The sequence below is a fragment of the Arachis stenosperma genome, chromosome 10 (assembly GCF_014773155.1).
Source record: "Arachis stenosperma cultivar V10309 chromosome 10, arast.V10309.gnm1.PFL2, whole genome shotgun sequence".
Lineage (NCBI taxonomy): Eukaryota > Viridiplantae > Streptophyta > Magnoliopsida > Fabales > Fabaceae > Arachis > Arachis stenosperma.
Genome location: NC_080386.1, coordinates 1,657,213 through 1,683,841, shown reverse-complemented (window position 1 = coordinate 1,683,841; position 26,629 = coordinate 1,657,213). Strand labels below are relative to the sequence as shown.

The 26,629-nt window shown below is 31.3% G+C and overlaps 5 protein-coding genes across 8 annotated transcripts; 4 read left to right on the top strand and 1 right to left on the bottom strand.

The window, feature by feature from the left end:
• Window positions 1-210: 210 nt before the first annotated feature.
• Window positions 211-926, top strand: LOC130958201 (abscisic acid receptor PYL11-like). Its single transcript, XM_057885175.1, has one exon. It carries the CDS (start codon window positions 229-231, stop codon window positions 796-798), a length of 570 nt encoding a protein of 189 aa, XP_057741158.1. The 5' UTR covers window positions 211-228; the 3' UTR covers window positions 799-926.
• A 4,290-nt stretch (window positions 927-5,216) lies between these two features.
• LOC130957998 (low-temperature-induced cysteine proteinase-like) lies at window positions 5,217-7,168 on the top strand. The gene is made up of 4 exons (XM_057884869.1): window positions 5,217-5,692; window positions 5,852-6,084; window positions 6,168-6,305; window positions 6,390-7,168. The coding sequence occupies exons 1-4, from the start codon at window positions 5,218-5,220 to the stop codon at window positions 7,029-7,031; spliced, it is 1,488 nt and encodes a 495-aa protein (XP_057740852.1). The 5' UTR covers window position 5,217; the 3' UTR covers window positions 7,032-7,168.
• A 3,023-nt stretch (window positions 7,169-10,191) lies between these two features.
• On the top strand, window positions 10,192-13,551 carry LOC130956342 (uncharacterized). 3 transcript variants are annotated; one of them, XM_057883382.1, is made up of 5 exons: window positions 10,193-10,591; window positions 10,949-11,015; window positions 11,133-12,171; window positions 12,263-13,168; window positions 13,263-13,551. In XM_057883382.1, the coding sequence occupies exons 3-5, from the start codon at window positions 11,224-11,226 to the stop codon at window positions 13,293-13,295; spliced, it is 1,887 nt and encodes a 628-aa protein (XP_057739365.1). In that variant the 5' UTR covers window positions 10,193-10,591; window positions 10,949-11,015; window positions 11,133-11,223; the 3' UTR covers window positions 13,296-13,551. The 3 variants fall into 3 exon arrangements, with proteins under 3 accessions (XP_057739363.1, XP_057739365.1, XP_057739364.1); XM_057883380.1 differs by having other exon boundaries at window positions 10,192-10,591; window positions 10,949-12,171; XM_057883381.1 differs by lacking the exon at window positions 10,193-10,591 and adding an exon at window positions 10,651-10,718 and having other exon boundaries at window positions 10,949-12,171.
• Window positions 13,552-14,398: 847 nt separating this feature from the next.
• LOC130956496 (FBD-associated F-box protein At1g66320-like) lies at window positions 14,399-16,330 on the top strand. Of its 2 annotated transcripts, none has more exons than XM_057883549.1 (2): window positions 14,399-14,982; window positions 15,419-16,330. In XM_057883549.1, exons 1-2 carry the CDS (start codon window positions 14,975-14,977, stop codon window positions 16,323-16,325), a joined length of 915 nt encoding a protein of 304 aa, XP_057739532.1. In that variant the 5' UTR covers window positions 14,399-14,974; the 3' UTR covers window positions 16,326-16,330. The 2 variants fall into 2 exon arrangements, with proteins under 2 accessions (XP_057739532.1, XP_057739531.1); XM_057883548.1 differs by having other exon boundaries at window positions 14,399-14,997.
• Window positions 16,331-19,860: 3,530 nt separating this feature from the next.
• Window positions 19,861-25,503, bottom strand: LOC130956402 (putative Myb family transcription factor At1g14600). Its single transcript, XM_057883442.1, has 8 exons — window positions 25,390-25,503; window positions 25,139-25,269; window positions 23,421-23,863; window positions 22,882-22,958; window positions 22,730-22,766; window positions 21,417-21,636; window positions 20,362-20,692; window positions 19,861-20,267 (listed from the first exon to the last, which is right to left on the bottom strand). The coding sequence occupies exons 3-8, from the start codon at window positions 23,779-23,781 to the stop codon at window positions 20,133-20,135; spliced, it is 1,161 nt and encodes a 386-aa protein (XP_057739425.1). The 5' UTR covers window positions 23,782-23,863; window positions 25,139-25,269; window positions 25,390-25,503; the 3' UTR covers window positions 19,861-20,132.
• Window positions 25,504-26,629: the final 1,126 nt, after the last annotated feature.

Here is a 26,629-nt window from a genome sequence, read left to right as displayed (position 1 = left end):
ATTATATAAATATTTTTAACTTATTTTCAATATTTTATCTAACTCCCCCTCCTCTCACTTGTGTGGCAAGTTTATCAAAACAACGAATATTTTGCTCACAAACTCAAAACTTTGTCATGTACTTAGCTGACATCACACTCTCCAGCTCAGATATAAATAGATGCCGGAACAGCACACAAAAATATCATACCAAACACCGCCTTATGTAGATAATTAGGTGTTACACACATGCTTGGTAACCACAATCAAAATCAAGATCCTTTTTCACCATCAATGGAAGCCATGATGGAGAACCACCACAACACCAGCAGCAACCTCAAATCAAACCAGTGTACCTCAAACATGGTCCAAACCATAAACGCACCCTTGGATCTAGTATGGTCCATCATAAAGCGATTTGAGTATCCACAGGGATACAAACAGTTCATCACGGGTTGCACCATGCTCAGCGGCGACGGCGGCATTGGCAGCGTCCGTGAGGTCCTAATTATGTCTGGCTTGCCTGCTGAGGTTAGCGTGGAACGCTTAGACAAACTTGATAATGATCACCATGTCCTCAAGTTCAGCATCATCGGTGGTGATCATAGGCTTCTCAACTATAGCTCCACCACTACTCTGCATGAAGAGGAAGAAAGGTTTGGAGGCAAAACCGTCGTTATAGAGTCATATGTGGTGGATATTCCGGCGGGAAGTAGCGGCGAAGATACCCGTTCTTTCACAGATACCATCATTGGTTGCAATCTTAGGTCCTTGGCTAAGATCACAGAAGGAATCAATATCAATCAGAAACATACGTAATAAGCCTTGTTCATACTTAATCGCATGCTTAGTAATGTATAATTAAGGACGATTTCATGTTTAGAAATTAAGTAGTTTTTCAGCAGTCTATGTAAGCTGTTGATATAGTAAGTTTCTCTTTTCTTATTTGGTCACTTTGTTACTTTAATAATGTGATATACTAATCCCTATATATGTTATATATATACATATTTCGTTGTATATGTATGGGTTTGATCAAATAAATTTTAGTCATCAAATAAGTATCTTGACTTTAAAGTTTTCATATCTTTCTTTTACTACTAAAATAAGTATTTAAATTTTAATAATGCTAAGGGAATAAAAAAAATTAGATAAAATTTTATTTAATTTTTATTAATTTTTTTGTTATTTGTTGACTATAACCCAACCTAATTATATTTATAAATTAAATTGTAAGTGAAATAATAAACATGATTTATCTTTGATTAGAGAAAATTTTGGTATCAATAACCTACTCAAAAATAAATAAATTAAGGTGGTTACTGAAAGATGGGACAAATATCTTAACTTTTTTAAAAAGGTAATATTTTATAAATATGATAGTAGTCACTCCAAAGTCATCAACAAAGAGACCAAGTCCATTCAAATTTTTTGGTAACATCATCTATCAGTACATAATTTTAGTTGCCTTTCCGACTTTCACATTTTTATTAGAAATTCTAAATTAGTACAATTATTCAAGCATTTAATCAAGAGATTGTTTTTGAGTTGTATATGAATATCTATTTTTTCATGGGTGGTAAAAATTCTGTGTTATTTGAAAAATGAGTAGAAATATGGATAAGAAATGTAAAGTAATAAATGCTAATCTGTTTTGGCAAATATAAATAACGATAGATAGTATGAAAAAGAGATTAACTGATATGTGTTGTGCTTTGAAATTACAAGATTGAACAAGTATGTCTAATAGTAATCAATAAGGACCATTGTTGATATGTCAAATAGGTAGTGTTGGTTGCTGCTGAATTATTTGACTAATTTATGGGAGTAAGTTATTTTATAGCGATTATTGGTCGGCCGACGTAATAGGTCGATTTAGAATTTGGTTGCAATCATAGCGTATATGATGTCGATAAGCATAGGATTTGCTCCGATTTATAGGTCGATTTATTTTAAAATGATTCTAACTTATAATAAGTGTTGGGTTGTTTGCAATGATTCTGATTTATAAGATGTCGGGTTGTTTGAAATGATAGATAGTTTAGTATCTTATATATGTGTTTGAAAGCCGAAGTATAGTTCGGTTTTGATTAGTTAATTAAGCCACTTGTTGTGGTTTGAATATTGTTACTAATCGATTACTGGACTAGTATGTCTTTGGATATTTATTTGGATTATGGAGAAGATTTGTTTGTAGATAGTATCTGAAATTGCCTATCTGATAATAAAAGAGTAGGAGTTGCGATTTGTTTAAAAGCCGAATTATAATTCAGTAAGGAACACTGAATTTGAATAATGGATCAGGATATCTCTTGAATAAGCTTAAGCAGTTTGACTTAATATCAATTGATTTTTAATTTGTTTTTGAAATTTGACTGTTTGAATCGCAAGTTCATTTTAGTACAGGAAAAATTGGTTGCAGATAACTCGGTAACCAAAGCATTTTATAAGGACGTATATCTCGATCGAAGATTCGGTGAGCTAAATCACATGTATGTGATTTTGAAGATTCGTAGCTGGATGATTTATTTTGATTGATTATGCATGAGATGACTTATAGTTCAATTAGGAATAGTGATAAATGAAATTAATAGAAAAAATTGAAAGAAAAAAATAAAGATATGTTATTATTGAAAAAAGAGCACATAACCGTATTTCAACTTATAAATTAAGTTGTAATACACCTTTAGGCCAGTCTTATATATTGATTTTGGAGTAAAACTCTGTTAAAAAATTTAGATTTTTTGAGTTATAATCTGTATGACAGTACTGTTGTTAAAATTGTTTTAGTAAATTTGTCTATAGTACTACTGTTTGACTTTGTTCTTGTCAACATATATTGTTACAATTATATTATATTTTGTATAAAATTCGGCACAAAAATATATAATAGAAACATGGCACCAAATATTTTTAAAAATAATATTATATAGATTGACAATTTGTGATGAAATATTGTGTGTCCAGAATTAACATATGAAATAATAAAATATATAAAATGAAACAATTCAAATATATAAAGTAGTGTATATTTTCTAAAAAGTTATAATGTATTAAAATTTAAATATATATTTATATATATAAACAAGCTAAGTTATGTATAAGCATTGTTTTATTGTGGTACAGGACTTGTAAATTTGATCGGTTGAAGTTATTCGCATTTCAATTGTCTTCCAAATTAATATTGGATTTTTCTTTTGGTATCTTAAATACATATTTTAAATTCTCTTTTGGTATCTTAAACACATATTTTAAATTCGCTGGTTAAAGCTAAAACTAAACACATTATTCCAAAAGCAAAAACAATCTATCTCCTCACCAATATATTATCGCCTTTAAATTATAATCTTACAGTAAAAATGCACGCTAGTATATGAGATGGAGTATATTTTGGACGAATTGTTAGAACGTGATGAAAGCTCACTTTTGAACAACTTCATAAGCTCAAGTCTCAATGACTGATTAGAAATTACCCAGACCAATATTAAGGCTATGTTTGGTTGGAAGAAAAGAAATAGAAAAGAAAAAAAGGAAAGGAAAGAAATTGAGTGGATTTTTATTTTCTTTAGATGTATTTGGACGAAAGGAAAATAAGAAGGAAAGAAATGTTATAAAAAGACAATTTTATCTTTATATTATAAATTATATAAAAAAAGTAAAAGGGTAATATTAGAAGTAGAGAGAGATTTAATTTAATTTTCCCTCTATATTCTCTCCATTATTGAAAGAAAAAAATTAGTAGGTCCCACCAATATTTTTCTATCCATTTTTCTTTCTCTCCCAATTCTCTCTTCAACCAAACAAGAAAAAATAACTATTTTTCTTCCTATTTCTTTTCTTCCGTTTTCTTTTCTCTCGTTTTCACCTTAAACAAATACACCATTATGGTATGAATGATGTTAGGTAGTCAAAGAATAATTATAATATAAAAATGTCTCGTAAAAATTCCCACTTATTCGCTCTACTGATGCTGACTAGCAAGTTTGGAATTGATATCATTATTTGGAACAAGAAGATCAACATGTCATGTGTTGTGAACTTTATTTTATATGTGATACTTTCTATGAAAATTAGCACTCTCAAGTTGCCAATTAATTAAGCTACTTGAACAATTTTCGACAACGATTTTGGACATTTACTGGACGATTTTAGCTTCTTTTAGAAGTACATTACAAATTGTAACATGGTTCTGCTTTTCGATTGTCAAACTGAAACTTTGCATGTGATTTACAATGATTGCATGTGTATCACTTACGTAGCCTCATTCTACAAAAGAAAATCCTCAGCCATCAATTGAAAATTAATTGATTAAATGAATAAAAAATATATAAATGAGATAGAAATATATTTGATTATTCTTCCACTAATTTGCTGCATCACTCACTTCATGGCAAACGTACCCAAATTTTTATTTCCATAGGAACTTCTTTCCCAATTCTTACAAAATGATAAGCTTATAATTGATTGATTGTAATTTAAAATTCCAGATAGATTGCTACTTTTCTTTTTTAATTTGGTGAAAAGTGAAATAAGAATTGAAAGTTATGAAGTTTTAGCCTTAGATGCATTTAGTGGTTGCAGAAACAGAGAAATACAGAGCATATATGGAGAAGACCCAAACTTAGTATATGTCCAAGTCCACTCTAACACCATTTAATTCAATTCATTAAATTTTGTTTAAATATGATCTTATACAAATTTTGGACAGACATTCAGGACCAAAGTGTGCACACCAAAATTTTTCAGATTTCATCAAGAAGAACTATCTAGCTGGCTTATGATCAATGATTACCTTTGACTGTGATATATGTAAACTGATAATTCTAGCTAACTTCAACAACCAGTCCAAGGTTGCAATACAAGGTTAAGGAAACGTTCTTGTTTGTTTGACTTTGACTGTTAGATTTCTTAATCCTTTTGTAGAGATACTCTTTTACTAGCAAGTCAATGATTCTAAATATCAGGACTAGTAGAAACTATCAAAGAAAAGTTTGGTGCCAAATTTAACAACATGAAGTTCATATACAATTACCAAATTGCCAGTGTCATTTCTATGTCTTTGATGTCCCATCTCATTCAATATTCTTATAATTCCCAAAGAATGAAGGTTAAAAAAAAAGAAAAGAAAAGAAAATAGAACTGCAGATTCTTGTTTTGCTGACTGTTAGGCCTGTATTCAATCACTTTATAAGCAAAAGATGGTTGAACAACAAGCATCACTGATAACCAGTGAAGAATATGAGTTCAAACAAGAAAAATCAGCTTTTTTTCTTCATAGTGGCTTCATGGGGAATTCTATGTTATTGTTTACCAAGTGAGTACTCCATAGTATCCCTTGAGCTTGACAAGTTTCCATCAGAGGAAAGAGTGGTTGAACTTTTTGAAAAATGGAAGCAGGAACACAAAAAGTCCTACACACATCAAGAAGAAGCAACATTAAGGTTGGAGAATTTCAAGAGGAATCTGAGATATATAGTAGAGAAGAATGCAATGCAAAATCAAAACTCTCCTGAAGGGCACCGTCTTGGACTGAATAGGTTTGCTGATATGAGCAACGAAGAGTTCAAGAATAAATATATTTCAAAGGTGAAGCAGCCATTGAACAAAAGACTCACCAACAGTTTTAAGGACTATTCATGTGAGAATACACCTTACTCCTTAGATTGGAGGAAGAAGGGAGTTGTAACTAGTGTGAAGGATCAAGGCGATTGCGGTAATTTTCTAATCTCTCAGTTCTTAAATATCTGTCGCTTTAAAAATTTGGTGCATTAATAACTTAAGTATTTGAGTATTTAGCTCTCTAATATGTCAAGTTTTTCTTCAACTTCAATTTTTCTTATCACTAAGTTTTCTGATTCAATGTGTTTTGTAGGTAGTTGCTGGGCATTCTCTTCCTCTGGGGCCATAGAAGGGATAAATGCAATAGTAACTGGGGACCTTGTAAGCCTTTCAGAACAAGAACTTGTGGATTGTGACAAAACTAATGATGGATGTGAGGGAGGGTACATGGACTATGCTTTTGAATGGGTAATGAACAATGGTGGCATAGATACTGAAACTGATTACCCATACACTGGTGTAGACAGTAGCTGCAATATTACCAAGGTTACATATTCCTTACTATTCTAATATTGAGTAGCCTCATTATATTAATTTGAGCCTAATTATTTAAGATTTTCATAAATTAGGAGGAAAACAAAGTTGTTAGCATTGATGGATACAATGATGTGGCAAAATCAGATAGTGCTCTTCTGTGTGCTACTGTGAAGCAACCTATCAGTGCTGCTATACATGGCTCTTCATTGGATTTTCAATTATACACTGGTGTAAGTGTTGTAAAATTAGATCATGTTATAAAATAATGTTAGCAGCATACTCTTTTGTAAGTAGATTCTTCTTTTCTTGAACAGGGCATCTATGATGGAGATTGCTCAAGTAACCCAGATGATATTGACCATGCAATATTAATAGTGGGATATGGATCAGAGGGTGATGAAGATTACTGGATAGTGAAGAATTCATGGGGAACAGGTTGGGGAATGGATGGATATATTTACATAAAAAGGAACACTGATTTGAAATATGGAGTTTGTGCAATCAATTACATGGCCTCATATCCAACCAAAGAGTCCACTACTGCACCATCACCACAGAGCCCTCCTTTTCCACCATCATCACCACCACCACCACCAACGCCTCCGCCTCCTCCTGCTCCTTCACCAAGTGAGTGTGGTGACTTGTCATATTGTCCGGGGGACGAGACATGTTGTTGCCTCTTTGAGTTGTTTGATTCCTGCCTTGTCTATGGCTGCTGTGAATATGAGAATGCTGTGTGCTGCACGGGAACAGAGTCTTGCTGCCCAAGTGATTACCCCATTTGTGATGTTGAATATGGACTCTGCCTCCAGAATGCTGGAGATTTGATGGGAGTAGCTGCAAAGAAGAAAAAGATGGGAAAACACAAGTTTCCATGGACCAAGTTTGAACAGAAAACAAGAGACACGCATCACAGTCTTCAGTTAAGAAAGAACCCATTTGCTGCAATTCGTTGAATCTGAGGATTCCTTTAGTCTCAAAATGCAGCATGGATTTTCTCTACCATTATCTATTATGTACTTGCATTACACTTCTAGTGTATTTTCTCTTCCTTTTTCTGCTTAGAAAGAAATTTCTCTTTTTTGTAAATTAATTGGAGGACTGATGATAACTTAAGAGCACTTTTATTAAAAGAAACTTTTAGCATTTGGTAGAGAGACAGAGACGAAAAGATTGAGATCAAGAGATAGAGAGATTGAAATAAATCTGTTTGGTGGAAAGTGAGAGACAGAAATTAAAACAAGAATTAAATTCTAATTTAATTAATGAAGATATTTTAGGTATAAAATGTTATTAAAGTTTCAGTTTTTATCTCTAAAAATTTTAGTCTCCTGTGTCTCCACTTTTTAGAAGTGCTGGAATACTAAAATTTTGGAGACAGAGACAGAAATTTTAATATTAATCTCTGAACCAACAAACATGATAATAAATCTCAGTCTCCCAATCTCTCAATTTATATTTCAATACCTCAAAACAAACGCTACCTTTATTAAGACCACAATTAACATGTGTTAGGGAGGAACATGACATACACCAATTCTAACATGCTTAAGAAATTAATTAAGACGGTGGCACATCCAAAATTCTACACAACATTTTTTATGTAAACAATAAAAGTTACGAACCTAGAGGAGGCTTTATTGGACTTGTCAACTCTTAAAATAGAATGGGCCAAAATTAGGTAACTAAGTCCAATTATCTGAGCTAAATTATCCATTGGGTAGTACCCAGGTTCCTTCCTTTTTGGTCAGAGCTACCCATGTTCTTGATGCTCCAATGCTTAAGCAGGCTTGGGTAGATGCATAGATATAAACGGATTAATCTTTAATTGTCGGATTATGAGTTCATGTATCATTGGCCGTGTCCAAAAAATATAAATTAAAATCCTAGACAAAACACTAACTTGAGGTGGTTGATTTAAACAAGTGTCAAGAATTCAAGTGCGAAGAATTCGAATTACACTTTATGCAGCGACGCAAAATTCATTTGCATTAACATTAGCTTTTTATAGTTATCCAAAACCAAAACATTAGTAATGCTAATTATCTTCTTTTGTATATAATTTTAGGATAAATGCATTATATACACTTTTAGCATATATGTAATTGTCAATTTGTCACATCTTTTTCATAGGTTTACTTTGATTATTCAAGTTGTGCTGGTCGTTGATTTCTCTGGTCCTGAAAAAAGGAATTCATTAGGTAAATTATCCCAATTTTATATAGCACTCATACCTAATCCCAATTTCTTTCTTTGTTTCATACCGTGACAGCAACCTTCGTGAATTCTCAATTCTCTCGATGTTACAATGCCTCCAAATCCATGCCATCGATTGCGACACACACACCCCATGACTATACCTTAACCATCATTGTAGAAAATATTGAACAAGTACTATAAACAATATACCTAGTTTCCTCTAGGTTTAGTGGAGAATGTCACATTTTCTTTATTTATTTATTACTAAAAAGACTTTCATATAAAATATTGAAATAGATATTATTCTCTTCCTATTCGTTATCACTACTTATCAAAATAACAATATTTGGTAGGGTCAGAGCTAATGAAGATTCAATAATTTAGCACTCCATGCATTTAATAATGGTGGAAAATCAACATGCTTTAGAGTTTTGAAAAAAATGAGCTAGATTTCCTCAATCTATGCGCTATAACTCTATAACGACGTATGATATTCTACTATCAATTATAGAATTTTAATTATGGTTGTATAAGGACGTGGTGGGTAAAATAAAGTAGAAGAAGTAGGACATACAATTACAAGAGTTAAGGCGTAATTAGGTGTGCCAAGATTCCACAATCTCTGCGTTCTACAATTTCAAATTTTGTTTTGTCATGCGGCAATGCACATGAAATATGTTACAGTCTCCTTATTATTATTATTATTATTATTTCAAAAGTAGTAGTGACTAGTGAGGCACCAAAGAAGAGTGATGAAGAATGGAATGGCAGACAAAAAGAATCAAAGAGATCTAATCATGTTCCCACACCAATCAACGGGGATAATTACCCGCAATCTAAGGGGTTTTATTAATGAAATAATGTGTAGATTTTAATTATATCAACAAATACTTTATAATTTATATACCAGTGGATAATAGGGAGCTTTGTCTTTCCTTGAACAAATACTATGAATGAAGATTTTGTTTTCGCCTACATATTTTAAACATTGGCCTCTATTATATTCAGAGTAAATCACGTTACAAAGTATGAAAATTCATTTAATTCATACGTATAACCTTTTTTAATGATAGAAACTAGAAAGGATTAAATTCAGCGTGGACTTAGAGAGAGAGAGAGGGTTAGGTCCACCTCCACTCCCTGCTTTATTTGCAACAAGACTTTTACAATGCGTAACAACGGATAAACAAAAACATCAACATTAAAATTAAATAAAAATATAAATTAAAATAAAAAATAAAATGAATAAATTGAAATTGAATATAAAAAATGTAATAAAAAAAGATTCATTTAACCTAACTTATCTATACTATAGTTTAAAAATTGTATCGAAAAAAATACTCAATATATTACCTAAATTTTCGATGCAATAAGAGTGATTTTTCAACCTCACTTATTCATATTATAATTTTATCATGAAACTAAAAAAGAACTTTTTACACCTCTAATAACTCAACAATAATTACAATAATTTGAAAAGTATTTATTTATAATTTTATATTAAATTAAAATAAAAACTCTAAACCTATTAATATAAATATAATTTATTAACTAAATAAATAAAATTAAAAAATATTAAATTAAATATTTTAATATTTAAAAATATAAACGAACAACTATTAAATAATATTTAAACTTTTCATGCGATGAACATTTAAAACACCAGTTACTTCCACTCTCCCCCTCCCGCTCCCTTTGCTTTCCCCAGTAACCATTCTTCATCCATTCATCCGTGACTATTCATTGCTTCTCAAATTGGCATTAACATATCATATACTACTACTAGTATCCAATAATGCAAATATCTAATAATTGCATACAGAAATAATACAGTATAGTATACCATCTAAAATACATTAAATAATACATGCTTCAATCCATGGAGATCAAATTCACAAGTTATATACACTGCAAATTGAGTGAGTATGGGGTGGTGTCTCAATCAGCTATGACTTGTAGTGGCTTTTCTTTGATTTTACTCAATTAGTCACTGCCCCCCTCACTGCACGGCATCATTTACCAACCAACCACTACAAACTACAAACAAAGTCATCTTCACTTGCCACCCTTTTCATTATTATCTCCTCCAACTCCACTAACTAACTCCTTCATGAGTTCATGTCCTTTGTTTGTTTGGATATTCCTCTGCCTTTTACTTTTTCTCTCTTCTTTTCATTGCCACCTTTAATTTAGTCCTTTCATGACTCTCTTCACAAAAGGTTACTCAACCTGTGACTATTGAAACCACTTTCCTCTTTTGTTTCTTTTGCTCTGCAACCATAACTCTATTGCAATTTCTATGCACCCTTATTTACAGGTTTGATATTTTGATCTTCTTCTCTTCATTACTATTCGTTTCTCTTATTAGTTTTTATACAACTTCTATTCAATTCATTCATTATGTTTTGATTCCTTGGCTTAAAGAGAGTTTTACAACTTGAAAGGTTTTTATCCTTTCCAACTCTTTAACTCTAATAGAGTATTATTATAATGCTGTGTAAATTTTCTTTTTCTATGCTTAATGGCCTAAATTATGCTCACTAGTGCTTTCATTTCTCTGTTTCTTCTCTGAACTTAGTTCAAGATATTCTGAATTGAATCAGAGAGATTCTGCTCTTTGTTGTTATTGTTTGAATTATGAATGATGGGTTCTTCTATCCTTTTTCATTTTCAGGCTTCAAGAGTGGAAAGTAGGATTCTCTTAGCAGAGTTTTAGGCCTCATAGCTGCAAATAAATTAAGGTATGAGATTGTTTTGAACTGTGAATTTGTTACTGAGAGGGGCTGCATAGAAGCTTGAACAATTGAGAAGATGGCTGAAAGGAAATTGAATATCAATGCCCCTCTCATGTCTGTCAGACGCACTGCTGCAACATCATCTTTGTATGAAGCAAGGAAAAGGATATTAGAGAAGCGTCACACCCTTCCACCAAACTACAACAATTCAGAGATGGATCAGCTAACAGAACCTGTTGCTGTGCCTTTCAATTGGGAGCATATCCCCGGAAGGCGCAAGGGTAACAGTGCTAATGGCAATGGCAATAGTGTTGGATCTGAGCATCAACCTTCTAAGGAAGCATCAAACACTCCAAGTCCAAGGCTTCCCCCTGGAAAATCAACAAATGCTTCTTTCAAACAGCCATCAGAAAAGGATTCTAAACTTGCAAATAAGATCAGGGCTACAAATAAATCAAACTCCTTCAATGTCAGTGTGGTTAGAAATAAAATGGATGGTGGTAGAGAAAAGAAAGCTGAGAGCATTGTTGAGATTAGAAGGTCTAATGTGGAGGAGAAAAAGGTGAACAAGGATAATGATGATGATGATGATGCTTTTTCTGATGCACTTGAAACACTGTCACAAACACAATCATTCTCCATGAACTGCAGTGAGAGTGGTGTGAGCGGTTTGGATACTTTGGATGCAAAGAAGTTGGGAACCGTCTCTACTGATCAGCAAACTAGAGACTTCATGATGAGCCGGTTCTTGCCGGCCGCGAAGGCTATGACTCTGCAGCCTCCTCAGTACTCTTCAAAGAAGCAGCAATCAGGTGTGCTGGTAGAACAACCACTAAGAGATGTTACCAAATTGATTCGCGATGAAAAGAAGCCATTGCTTAGTAAACAGATCACTGATATCATACCATATTCTGCTCAGTGTCAAGAGGAGGAAGAAGAAAGTGAAAATGAAGGTGATGAATATGACAACTCTGCTAATATCTCAGCAAAAGGCTGCGGATTGTTACCACGTTTACATGTTAGAAATTCCTTGTGCTTGTTGAATCCTATGCCTGATGTGAAGATCAAGAGCCAGGTTTCATTGCCTTCATCAAATGAGGTTGTGAAGCCTAGTAAAATTTCTCAAATTAGATCTTTTAGCCCAATTCCAGCTGTAAAGAAAGTAAGAACAATGACACTAATGTCTAACATATTTTCTTTAAATCAGCACTCTTAAACTTGTTTACTCACAATCTAAATTTCCCCCCCTGCAGGCATGGGATGCAATTCACAATCACAAGAACAAATCAAGCTCAGGAGGTGCATCACCTGACCTGCAAGAAAGCAGGAAGAAATGGACTAGTGATTCAAACAGGTTTACTTATTACTCCGGCGAGTTGCTGCCGGGTAGGCTCTCTCCCTTTCGCCGTTCAAGAGCAGCTGCAGCTGGTGTATCTCCCTGTAGGAGTAAACCTCAGTCTCCATTTCGTGGAGCAAGGCTGCCAAGCGATCCGAGAGAAGCCGAGAATAACCAGCCTGGCAAGATGAAATTCCATAGCACAGAGCTTGGAAAGTTTAGGGAGATACCATCCATGGTAGCACCCAAAAGAAGTTCATATTCAGGGAACCTGACAACTGAAAAAACATTGTACATAGATACTGCAAGTACAGTCAAATTGTCATCTTCAAATTTGAGCTCTGTAGATAAAAATCTAAGGATAGATACTCTGATTGCCGAGTTGGACAAAAGAAGAGGGAAAGAAACTTCTCATCAAGACACAAATCATGTACAAGCTATAGAAGAGAAGGACTCATTGGATAGTTCTAGTGATGCTAATTCTTCTACTTTGTCTAGTATGTTACTTCATAAGGCCAAAGAAGATAAAGATGAAGCACTGAAAACAGATCAAGAAGTACGAAATTCTACTGATGATTCAATGATGAACAACCAGCAAATTGTGTTAGCTGAATCTCCTCTTCCTCCACCATTGCCAAAGTCACCTTCTGAATCCTGGCTCTGGAAGGCCCTGCCTTTAGTCTCTGCAAAGAATTCGTTCCTGCATTCGAATCAGTCCAATGCTAAAAGGCAAGATTCAAATACAGCATCCAGCAATATTATAAAGTGGGAAACAATAGTCAAAACTTCAAATTTGCATCATGATCATGTACGATATTCTCAGGTAATCTAATTTGTTCTTTTGCCTTTATCTTTGTTAGTCTACTTCAACTCCGGTAGTGATAAAGATGAAACTTTAAATTTATCTTTCTGTGCAGGAACTAATCACACATAATAAATCTCAGCATTGAAAACCTTAGAGATGGAACTCATGTGACTTTTTCTATCATGTTATGCTCCAAGCTCTTTTGATCTTGAATTGTATAGAGAGACAAATAGTCATTGTTGGAGATCAATGATCAATAAAAAGAAAGCTTCTTTTGGACCTTTTGGAACTTTCAATTGGATTCAAGATTTGTTGATCTGCCTTAGACAAGTGTGTATTGGCTAGTATAGTTATGCCTTTCATGATGCTATTCAAGTTTTTTGTGGAGTGTTTCCTCTTAATTATACAAAGATTCTTTTAAGCATTATAGTTTTCTCACTGTTTTTTTGGGACTTCCAAAGATTATGTTCAATTATGTATGTAAATCAGATCAAATTCTGAATTACAATGAGTTGCAGATTATCATGGATTTGGGGTGTTCTTATTATTATGTTAAGCTGTTAGTTAACTGAGTACCTACAAAAGGAACAGGACAAAATAATTTCCTGATTGATTATGCTTTTTGTTCTTGTATCTCTGAACCTTTTAGAACAATATGAAAAAAGAATCAAAATCAGTACACCTTTTTCCTTATTAGTTGTGTACTTTTTTATAGAGGTATTGTTTGCCGTTATCATATTATAAAGAAGTATAACTTGGTTTAATTCAAAATTAATTTACATTTTGGTAACCGATTTTATCCCGTTTTATCTTATTTAACATTTATTAATTGTTGTTAAAATTAAATTGTTTTTGGCTTTTTTTTTTTTGTTATCAAATATTTCTGTTAGAGAAAATACACCAAAGCCTTGGGCCAGCATTAAATAGGGTGGCGAGAAGCCGAGAAGAATTGAAGTGATGATATGAAACAATGTAAGTTGGAATTGTTTAACAATAGCGGGATGGTAACAGTGACTTGACGGTGCTGGATGTTGAGATATAAAACAAGACAGTTGTGGGGACAATAACGACATCTTATAATGTAGCTAGTGACATTAATTGATAAGGTCATGGATTGCGACCCTCATAACTCAAGTGGTCATCTACTTCTGTAGACTGTGTTGCTCAGTTCAGTGGTCACAATTCTTTAATATTTCCCCTCCCTTTTAGGTGTCACATATTCATTCTTATAATAATAAATTACCAGGTTTTTTAATTTTCATTTTAATTCTTAAATTCTTAAAGAAGTTGAATAATCGATCACACCAAACGTTTGACTATAAGATAGTACTTTTTCCCCTTCGTTTTTTGGATAGGATGATAGAGGATCTTGGCATGGGAGTGGGAGAAAACTCACAGCCGTACCATACACATTCTTCTGCCAGACATAGATTAGATTCTTGCCATTCTCTGTCACAAACCTATAGAAGAGAAGGACTCATTGGATAGTTCTAGTGATGCTAATTCTTCTACTTTGTCTAGTATGTTACTTCATAAGGCCAAAGAAGATAAAGATGAAGCACTGAAAACAGATCAAGAAGTACGAAATTCTACTGATGATTCAATGGTGAACAACCAGCAAATTGTGTTAGCTGAATCTCCTCTTCCTCCACCATTGCCAAAGTCACCTTCTGAGTCCTGGCTCTGGAAGGCCCTGCCTTTAGTTTCTGCAAAGAATTCGTTCCTGCATTCGAATCAGTCCAATGCTAAAAGGCAAGATTCAAATACAGCATCCAGCAATATTATAAAGTGGGAAAACAATAGTGAAAACTTCAAATTTGCATCATGATCATGTACGATATTCTCAGGTAATCTAATTTGTTCTTATTAAATCACTCTTTCACCTTAACTCATGACAACAATAAAAAAGTTTTACGGCCTACAAATTCACCCCAATAATATACACAAATTCAGTTATAATTTTAGTCTTTATTATTATCTTATCTTTATCTTATCTTTATTTCATCTTTATTTGTTTTTATCTTTCATAGAACAATGCTCTATTTATATTTAATTTTACCTTCATAATTTACAATTTCAATCAATCACCAATCAACAAAATTTCTTCATCTTTTACCTGCTTGAGAAGCAATAGGATTCGCTAAAGCACAATCTATTTATTGGGTTCTCAATGAACCCAACAATGGCACTAGCCATGTCGGGAGTCGATAGAATTAGTGCATTACCGAATGATATTCTTGTTCACATCCTTTCTTTTCTGGAATCTAGAATGGTTGCAGCAACAAGCATTCTCTCGAGCAGGTGGAGGGATCTGTGGCACTCAATTCCCACAGTGGACCTCGATGACGCACTCTTCCAGGATAAGGAAGAACTGTTTGTTCGCATCGCCTACGCAGTTATGCTATCGCGAGATGTAACGCAACCCATTCTCAATTTCCGCCTCAAATCTGAGTATCCTTCATGTCGTCAATGTGATGTAGAATTGTGGCTCAACACCGCCATTCAGCGTGAAGTTAAGAGGATTGAGCTTCATTCTCAGATAATAAGGTTGCCGATTGGAATTCTCACATGTGCAAGCCTTGTTGTTCTCAAGTTGACATTCTTAAAAGTTGACCGTGTTTTAACAGTACACTTACCGGCTCTTAAAACTTTGTATTTGATTTGGGTTGTATTTGTAAAAGATGAATATCTTGATATGATTCTCTCAGGATGCCCAAATATTGAGGACTTGCAAATCAATAGTTCTTCTTTTTTTGGGCTAGAATTCAGTCCTCGTGCCATCACTTTCCGTAATCTAATTCACATGAAGCTCTCCGTGTATGAATGTAAATGGAGGTTGCTAGTTGGACTGCTCAACTCCTGTCCCTTGCTTCAAATTCTTGTCATCAGAAAGGAGAAGAAATCGGCAAGTGTATTGGATCGACTAAATCGGCGTGACACACAAACCGTTCCTGGATGCCTTTCATCGCACCTAAGAGCCTGCACTATAAAGAATTTTCATGGTGCTGATGTTGATATTCAATTTGCAATATATATTCTGCAAAATGCAAATGTGTTAAAGAAGATGACCATATGTTGCTCGAGTTCCTCAAGAAAAGAAGATAGGCTTGAAATTTTAAAAAAGATATCCAAGGTTGCTAGGGTCTCGACAACTTGTGAACTCTTGTTTGAATGATAATAGGAAAAGGATTCAATGGTTTCAGAATATTTTGATTATTAAATAATTTTATAACAAAACATATTTTTTAAATTTTTTAATAACATAAGTAGTCTTTTATTTTATTTTAGTTATAAATTAACTTTTTATATATTATTTAATTATAAAATTTATTTTTTATTTTATAAATTATTATTTTATTATTTATTTATCATGATTATTAATAATAAAAAATAAAAACAATAAAGATGAGATAAAGATAAGATAATAATAAAGACTAAAATTATAATTGAATTTGTATATTCTGTTGGGTTGAATTTGTGGACCATGAGAGTTCTTTATTGTTATCATGGGTTAAAGTAGAAGAATGGTTTAATAGTTCTTTTACCTTTTATCTTTTGTTAGTCAACTTCAACTCGGATAGTGATAAAGATGAAAATTAAAATTTATCTTTCTGTGCAGGAACTAATCACACATAATAAATCTCACATAATAAATCTCAGCATTGAAAACCTTAGAGATGGAACTCATGACTTTTTCTATCATGTTATGCTCCAAGCTCTTTTGATATTGTATTGTATAGAGAGACAAATAGTCATTGTTGGAGATCAATGATCAATAAAAAGAAAGCTTCTTTTGGACCTTTTGGAACTTCCAATTGGATTCAAGATTTGTTGATCTGCCTTAGACAAGTGTGTATTGGCTAATGGCTAGTATAGTTATGCCTTTCATGATATTATTCAAGTTTTTTGTGGAGTGTTTCCTCTTAATTAATAATTATACAAAGATTCTTTTAAGCATTATAGTTTTCTCATTGTTTTTTTGGGACTTCCAAAGATTATGTTCAATTATGTATGTAAATCAGATCAAATTCTGAATTACAATGAGTTGCAGATTATCATGGATTTGGGGTGTTCTTCTTATTATTACGTTAAGCTGTTAGTTAACTGAGTACCTACAAAAGGAACAGGACAAAATAATTTCCTGATTGATTATGCTTTTTGTTCTTGTATCTCTAAACCTTTCAGAACAATATGAAAAAAGAATCAAAATCACTACACCTTGTTCCTTATTACTTGTGTACTTTTTTATTGAGGCATTGTTTGCCGTTATCATATTATAAAGAAGTATAACTTGGTTTAATTCAAAATTAATGTACATTTTGGTAACCAATTTTATCCTGTTTTATCTTATTTAACATTCATTAATTGTTGCTAAAATTAAATTATTTTTGGCTATTTTTTTTTTTTGTTATCAAATATTTCTGTTTGAGAAAATACACCAAAGCGTTGGGCCAGCATTAAATAGGGTGGCGAGAAGAATTGAAGGGATGATATGAAACAATGTAAGTTGGAATTGTTTAACAATAGCAGGGATGGTAACAGTGACTTGACGGTGCTGGATGTTGAGATGTAAAACAGGACAGTTGTGGGGACAATAACGACATCTTATAATGTAGCTAGTGACATTAATTGATAAGGTCATGGATTGCGACCCTCATAACTCAAGTGGTCATCTACTTCTGTAGACTGTGTTGCTCAGTTCAGTGGTCACAATTCTTTAATATTTCCCCTCCCTTTTAGGTGTCACATATTCATTCTTATAATAATAAATTACCAGGTTTTTTAATTTTCATTTTAATTCTTAAATTCTTAAAGAAGTTGAATAATTGATCACACCAATCGTTTGACTATAAGGCTGTATTTATTTATAAAGACAGGACAGTGAGATTGACACAGGAATACAGAGACATAAAATGGTGTTTATCAAAAAAGACATGGACAGAGACAATGTGTTCAGACACTGAATTAGTGTATTTTGTGTCCATCCTAACAAGAAGGACATGAAAACACTAAAACACAACTTATTTTTTATTTTTTTATTATTCTTGTTATATTTTCATAATTATATTTTTTATTATTATATTTTTCATCTCAAAATTTTTGAATAAAAAAATAAAAATAAATTAAACTTTTATAATTTGTTCTAATTTATCAACAAACAGAATACAAGAACACAAAATATTATATATCTCAATATTTTATCCTGTCCTATTCTCAGTGTCTTATTCTATTCTTTTCTTAGAAACAAATCGCATATCATTTTTTGGATAGGATGATAGAGGATCATGGCATGGGAGTGGGACTCACATAAAAGATATGCACAAGGCATTATTAGAAAACTCACAGCCGTACCATACACATTCTTCTGCCAGACATAGATTAGGTTCTTGCCATACTCTGTCACAAACCTCAATGTTGTTGAAAATACGGTCCCTGATAAAATTACCCAATGTTGTTGGAGTTTTGCCAACTAGCTAATTATCTCATAGTTATTAGCAGCAGTGTACAGAATCTGTATTATATATATAATTGTTTTTTAAGTAAGTTATAAGTATGAATGGATAAAGCACGAGTCACAGTGGATGGAAACTACAGACATACATAAACGACATTTTAATGAATAAAAGGACACTGAGAATGAGAGGCTAAATAAGTTTAATTCCAATCACATGTGTATTGTATACATTTGTCTCTAGTGGTTTAAATTTCTTACTGATGTCTTTTCTGGACATGCATTCACAAAGAAACTTCAGAATTCAATTTAAATTAAATTCCACGTCACTATTTGTTTGTCATTTGTCATTTTGGACGAACATGTATGTATGTATTTGCTTCAAGGTTAAACTGCTGTCCAAAAATAAAGGTAAAAAAAGTTCTAGCAAAAAAACATTTTAAAAGTCTTTAAATTTCAATATCAATAACCAAATAAATGACTCCCACCATTCAATATCAATATATGCCTCAGCATATATTGCTACCCTAGTTAGTTTGAAATTAAGGTAATTATGAAAAAAAAAAATTAAAGATGATGTCAACTATGTCTTCTTTTTTTTTTGGTCAATGATGTCAACTATGTCTTCAAATCAATAGTGTAAAAAACGTATATAAGCTCTCGGCCCAAAGACTATAATGGACCTTAAATGTAGGCCTAAAAAGACAGCTTGCATTGTATTGCAACTTAATGACTTATTAGATAAAATTGATGATTAATTATTCTGCTGATTTTTATAGTTTTATTAAAATTTTAATTAGATTTTTATATTTTTTTAATTAAATTTTTATATTATTTTAATTTTGTAATTAAGTTATTTCTAGTATAAAAAATATTAGAGTTAACTGAATATTTTTTTACAAATTGAATGTATTTATAATTAAAAACTTAATTAAATCTTTGACGGCATGTATTTTGGTAAAAAGATTATGTTAATTTTAATATTTTTAATATGAAAAAGACGTAATTACAAAATTAAAAAGAAAAAAAAGTATAAGGACCTAATTAAAAATTTAATAAAATTATAAGGACCAACAGAGTAATTAAACTTAAAATTGAATAATAAAAGATGTAGGGATAGCATTTTATTAAAATTTGGCCAGCACTTAATTAGCAAAAAAAAAGTGAGTAATTTCACACTATTAAATGTAATTCTATACCATTAAAAATACTAATATAATTAATTAATGAGTACAAATTACAAAATTTACTGACCCTAACACTCGTAGTTGAATAATGCTGCATGTGCCAAAAACTTTGATAGGATAAAGGATAAGTAGCCAATGGGAACTCATGATTCTGAGTCATTTATCACACATGTCATTTAGTTTTATGGTGAGATCCTTTATATCTAGTTCTGTGTTTGAGTTATTGCTGACAAATAAGAAATTAATTAGCTAAGTTGTTGTATTAATGAAATGTAATTAATATTGACAAAACAAGCAGCTAGGCATGCAGCTAGCTAGAGTAGTGTAGTAGTAGTGTCTGGATCTATGAAAGTGAAAGCTTAGTGTTGATCTCTTGTGTTTCTCTGCAATCATCATCATTTCCATCTCCGCCATGACTCAAACCTAGTTGCAAATTGGGCAACCTTTCCTCCCTTTTCTCCCTCTTCACTTCATTCAACTGCATATATAGCAAATAATAGTAGTACATGAACAAAAATATTATATTATTCTTAGTGTATGTCCTTATTAATTACTAACCCTAACTACTTTACCTTTATCCGAAATGGAGGATCAAATTCTAGCCTTAAATTATTCTTGGAGGTTGATAAATACTCTCTGATACTTGGCTGAACAGATTCAGGAATGTTGCCAATAGTAGTAGGACCCTTGAACTTCCATTGATGATGATTGTTCATAATTTCCAGGGGAGGCCACTTCTTCTCTTCAAGGAAATGACTTGGTCTAATTGGTGCAATTCTGCAAGACGTATCCATCACTTGAACCTGGTTTGAACTCGATCTTCCTTGATGATTACTTGATGAGGACACAATTTCGTTGCTTGTTACTCTCAATCCTTGATGATTCAAATACAATTCATGTTGCCTAAAATAGAAAGAGATCACACACGCTAGGTTCAAATTTATATTTAATTAATGTTTGCAATTTAGTTTAAGGCCAAGTTCACATGCAGTTATTTTTGTATGTACAGAGACTAGGATTGAATCTGGACGCTTTAAAGTCCGTTTGAGAAGTTTTAAAAGTAATTTTTTGGAGCTTTTAACTTATTAAAAGTAGTAGTGTTAATGTCTAGTGCAATTTTTAAAACTAAATTACAATTTTCTAAGAAGCTATTTAAGAGTTTATAGAGAAGTTAAAAAAATGATTTTTCTCATAATACTACTATTTTTTATCACATTTTTATAAAATAAGCACTTTTAGAACTAAAAATTTAAATACAAAATAACTTATTTATAAGTTACTTTTAATATAGTCATTTATTATTTAAATTATTTTATCAAAAGAAGTTCAATTAAACTGTTTATTCAAATTGGACTTAAATTATAGTAAAATATTTGAGTCTAATTAAACTATTTTTTATTTTTTAAAAAAATATTACTAATTTTTTTATAAAAAATTTGGAGGACTATGATCTCTATTGTCTCAACTAAATTTTGTCCATATGTATAGAATTGATGATCGAAAATTATTAGACAATAATTAGATTAAATTTATCAAATTATATATCTAATAATTTTTAATTATTAATTTGAGATGAATATAAGTGTAACTTAATTGTTAGCTAGTATATATATAGCATAATATATACCCTGAGTCGGTGGCGATTGCATGTGAACGTGATGAAAGGGAGAAGTGGGGGTGGTGCATCAGAGAACCTTGGAAATGATGATGATGGTTGAAATTGGTTGCAAGAATAATGCCACCGTTTCCCATCTTGAAATGGTGATGAGGATTGAGTAACTCATGATGATTTCTACTACGTCCCACTACTTCATGCAATTGCCTCGATCTGTATGTTTGACCTAATACTGCAAATAATGTTTGTCAGCTCAAGTTATTGAATTTCCTCATACATATCACTTTCCATAATTATGAGATACACAGATTAAATTTGTTGCCACTACTCTTCATACCCTAATAATCCAACAATTACGTAACAAGAAAAGCACATATCCATCCTCATAAACATTTATATATAGGTTACATTTTATATGTATGTTTTCCAATATTAGTCGTCATATATTTATTAGATTTATGTATAATATTATCTTTTTTTTGTATTACCTTCCTATTTTTATTCTCAAGATAGATAAGAGTGCGTTTAATTTGCGTTTTAATTTTCAGTATTTTTTATTTTTTTTTTATAAAATTCAAAAATAAAAAATACTAAAAATTAAAATTAAAATTAAAAATAAAAAAATATATATAAAAACGCACATTTAACTCGTTGATTTTCAATTTATAATTAAACATTTAACAAGGTCAAAGGTTAAATTCATCCAAACAATATACTTAGATTTTAAGTCGGTAATCTTTTAATACTTGTATTTTTTTTCTTATAAGTTATAAAATTTTAGTATTAGTAATGTAATTTAATATTTGAAACGCAATAGATGAATTGCTTTAAAAACAACTTACATTATTATAAAAGTTTAATTTTAATAAATTAACCGTATCAAATATTTTATATAATTATTTAATTATATTTATTTTTTAAAAATAATAATTTATACAATCATTATAAAATAAATATATATATAAAATTAATTTATACTTTTAATACATTAAAATTAATAACAATACGAGTTTGTTTAAAAATATATATAACTGACGACATAATTCATTTTGTATTATTTAATTAGTAATGTTAGAAAAATAAAAAAAATCAAAATTTAATTTATTTAATATTTATTAATTGTTATAATAATTAATAAATATTAAATAAGATCAATTTTGATTATTTTTAATTAATTTTTTATATCAAATATTTTTGTATTTAATTATTTTCCCTCCAAAAATTCCCATTTTCAGTACTTGTTGCGCTAATGAGTAATGAGAAAGAAATCCAGTATTCATTATTAATGATTAGCAGTGCTACACAAAATTAAAGTTAGCCCTCACCTTGGCCGGTCTCGTCAAGTTTCTTGCTACGATACATCTGAAATGAAAAATTAGATAATCACAAAATTATAATAATACAAGTGGTGATGACTTTGCATCAGGTTGAAGAGCATTCTACTCTCAATAATATATAAGCATGCATGTCAATATACCTGCAAGTGACTCTTGACATGAGCAATGCTGAGCCCTCTCACATTCATCAACTGAAGCACCAACTTGGGTGTTGCTCCTATATATATACACCAATGTGGTTATCTTTACATGAAATTAATAATTAAAATTCATTAATCAAGACTTCGTTTGTTTTTAAAAATAGAACAAGACACTAAGAATAGAATAGGACAGAAACATAAAATTTTATGTTTTTATATTTTGTTTAGTAATAAATTAGAACAAATTATGAAAATCTAATTTATTTTTATTTTTTTAATTAAAAAATTTGAGATAAAAAATATAATAATAAAAAAATATAATTATAAAAAGTTAACAAAAATAATAAAAAATAAAAAATAACTTGTGTCCCTTGTTAGTGTTTTCGCCATGTCTTTCCTATCAGGATGGACACAAAATACACTAATTTAGTATCTCTAGACACATTCTATCTCTGTCTATATCTCCTCTGTCAAACATAATTTTATGTCTATGCCTTAGTGTCTTGTCTTTATAAACAAATACAGCCTAATGTACTTACTCTCTTGACCGCCAAGTCTTTCAACAGCATGAACAAAAGAGAGATGAAGCTCAGGAGTCCATCGAAGCCTTGGCATCTTGGATCTAACATATTGCCTAACTCCACCTCTTCTCTCATTGTTTTTGTTGTTATTATTTCTTTCATCTTCTCTTGAGTTTGATGTTCCATTCGCATTGATCTCCTCTTCATCACATGCTGCCTCATCCTCCTCCTTCTTATTCTTACCTTCTTCTTCTTCTTCTTCTTCACTGCTTGCATCTTCATTCAAATCAAATGAAGAGCATTTCTGGGAACAACATCCCAATGAAGAAGTTTCCTCATCTTCTTCAATAATAATCTCATCCGCATATTCTTTAGACATGTTTAATTTGTTTGTGCAATCACCTCACTCAAACCAAGTTATTATTAGTAGTATTATGGAATGTGTATAATTAATTCACCGTCTGAAACAACAATCAAACAGGAAAGAGTATATGTTAATGCAAAGAAAGAAAAGAACAAGAACACGTGAGGACAAGCTGTAATTTTTCTGCAACAATTACTAAGGGCTGCACGGAAATTCTATGAGGTGAGGTATGTATGGTAAAGTAACAATGTCAGAAATTATAGCTCAGAACCAACAAGCCATTTATTTATTTCTATTACCTAATATGGAATAAAGACAGACATTGCCATTTTATATACTTATATAGCATCCATCCAACCGTATCACTGGAATTAGTTCAGAAAGTCATAAGTTAAGTATAAATAGTGCAACCAACTTCTTCTTTTTACATTCTAGAATTTGTGATCTGATCACCAATGCGTGTATGCTTCAGATCTCTACATAATTTATAGAATTTATAGTGTTAACTGCATTTACATACTCAATCATATACATCTATGGAGTTAACTCCAAATATTTGCAGAACAAAATAAAATGAATTGATCAGCTGAAAAAGTATTATTTAAGCTTGCAATTAAAGAAGCATATATATAGAGTATATTGTTGCATATGCAGACGCAGAAAACTAATAAAGATTATTCCAACATGGACTACTTCTGATGAATAATTAAACAGAAAATTAAGTTTTAGTTTATTTGCTATGTATTACTAGACATATTACTTAACAATTATCTTTATGTGCATAAAAAAATTAATTATTAAATTAATCACACTCGGATAAAATATATATTGAAAATAAGTTAGTTATTAATTTTTTAAATTTTATATTATTTAATTAAAGTGAATAACTGAAAAACAATTTCTTTATTTTGCCAATAATAGAGCTAAAGATAGATATTAGGAATTAGTAAAACATATATGTTGAAGCAAGAGTGAGATTTAACAGGCACTCTTTGGAAAGATATATGTATTTAACAAGTGCTTTATATGCTCATCATACATATTAGAAAACTGTAAATATATATATATCTAAGAAGAAATTAAATAATAAGCAAGTGACCGGAAAAATATGTTGATTGGAACAGAAGATGGAAACATTATTGTAATAAGAAGCCAGCAAAAGAAATTAAAGAAAGGAAGGCTTGCATGACCCTAGAAACCATACACTTCAAAGAGGAAGATGGTTGAAGAAACTCATGAAGATGAAGAATTGCTAAAGCAAAAGCATATGTTATATGTATGTATATCTATAGATCTTTTGGGAGTTTCTTCATTTTTATGTTTCACCCTAGCTATAATGGAAATTAAAATAATAATACTAACTAATACTAACCATTTAAGATGATGATGCTTCTTCTAATGATGTGCCTTTCTCTAAGTGTTTGATGATCCAAAACATATCTTCCCCAATCAGTAATTCCTTAGCTTGATGATCCAAAGCTCCACCTCCTATAGCAGTTTAACCTAAAGAATAATTCATGAATAGATTATTGAAGTTGATAGATATTCAGTATTGTTTCTCTTTCAATCATGCTTTGAAAAAGAAAGAGATGGATATTGGATAGAGCTAGTGGATTCATATACCTGGTTTATATTTTGATGTCTCTTGTTGGTGTCTCACATCCCATATCTTCTATCATTCAGCAGCAGAATTTGAAGTCATCAAGTTTAACTTATATATTAAAAAGACTTTTTATACTCATAACTTTCAAACAAAAAATAAATAAACCAATAAGGATATATGTTGCCATATTGGTATAAAGACATAAATAATATAAAATTAAATACAACTCAAGTTTTTTCTTAGAAAATGTTAGAAGAATAAGTTTGAGTTTCTATTAGGAAAAACATTAGTCATCTTTCCTTATAATAAGAAAGAATGAGAGTACCTCTAAATAAACATACATATACTTTTTTTTTCAAATAACATTATTGAAAAAAAAAAAACAATGACTATATAGGATTATTAATTAGAATAAAATTATCACTATTGGGACAGGCTGCTATACTACTTGCATTGTTCTCTTTAAATTGTAATAAACCTACATAATGGAAACAGATGCGGCTGGTCCCTATTGTACTGTGGAAATCATGTGACAACTACCACCATTTTTCTCCCCCTCCCCGCCACCGGGCTTCTCTCTCCCTTGACAGTTGTTAAAATCTCCCTCTCTCTCTCTTGTGATGATCTTAATTGTGTTGACCTATGCTAGAGACTTCTTTGGCTCTATAATTGTGTGAAATATATTTTATCAAATTCTCCATGATGGTTACAATCACTATAATGTCTAAACTTTGATACCTAATTTACTAAAAATAGTTAAAAGTGAATATTTAATTTAAATAATTTTAAATATTAAAAAATTATTTAAAAAAATAGATAAATTTGACACTAAAATAGTCAGTAGCAAAGAATTGACCTAATAATAATCTCAAATATTAGTACATAGCTAGGTGCAAGCAAGTATATGTGGGGTCCACTCCTTCATCAACATTTCAATTTCCTCTCACCTAAACTTAGACTTTAATTCCACCCTTATTTCAATACCACTGTTGTGTACAAATTCTTATATGTTAGCTACTCTCTTCAACTTCTTTTTTAATGGCAACACACATGTTTCCACAGGCCTCCTCTAGTTCCCATGCGTGTCGTCTAATTCTTGGCCTTTTTTAAAAGTAATTTCAATTCAACAAGAGCTTAATAATGCACTAATAATAATGTATAATGTAAGGCCGTGTGTATGTATTATGATAACAAATAAATAATTACATAAAATAATCAATTCTGGTGGGAGAAAATAATGTGCACAAACAAGGACGTGTA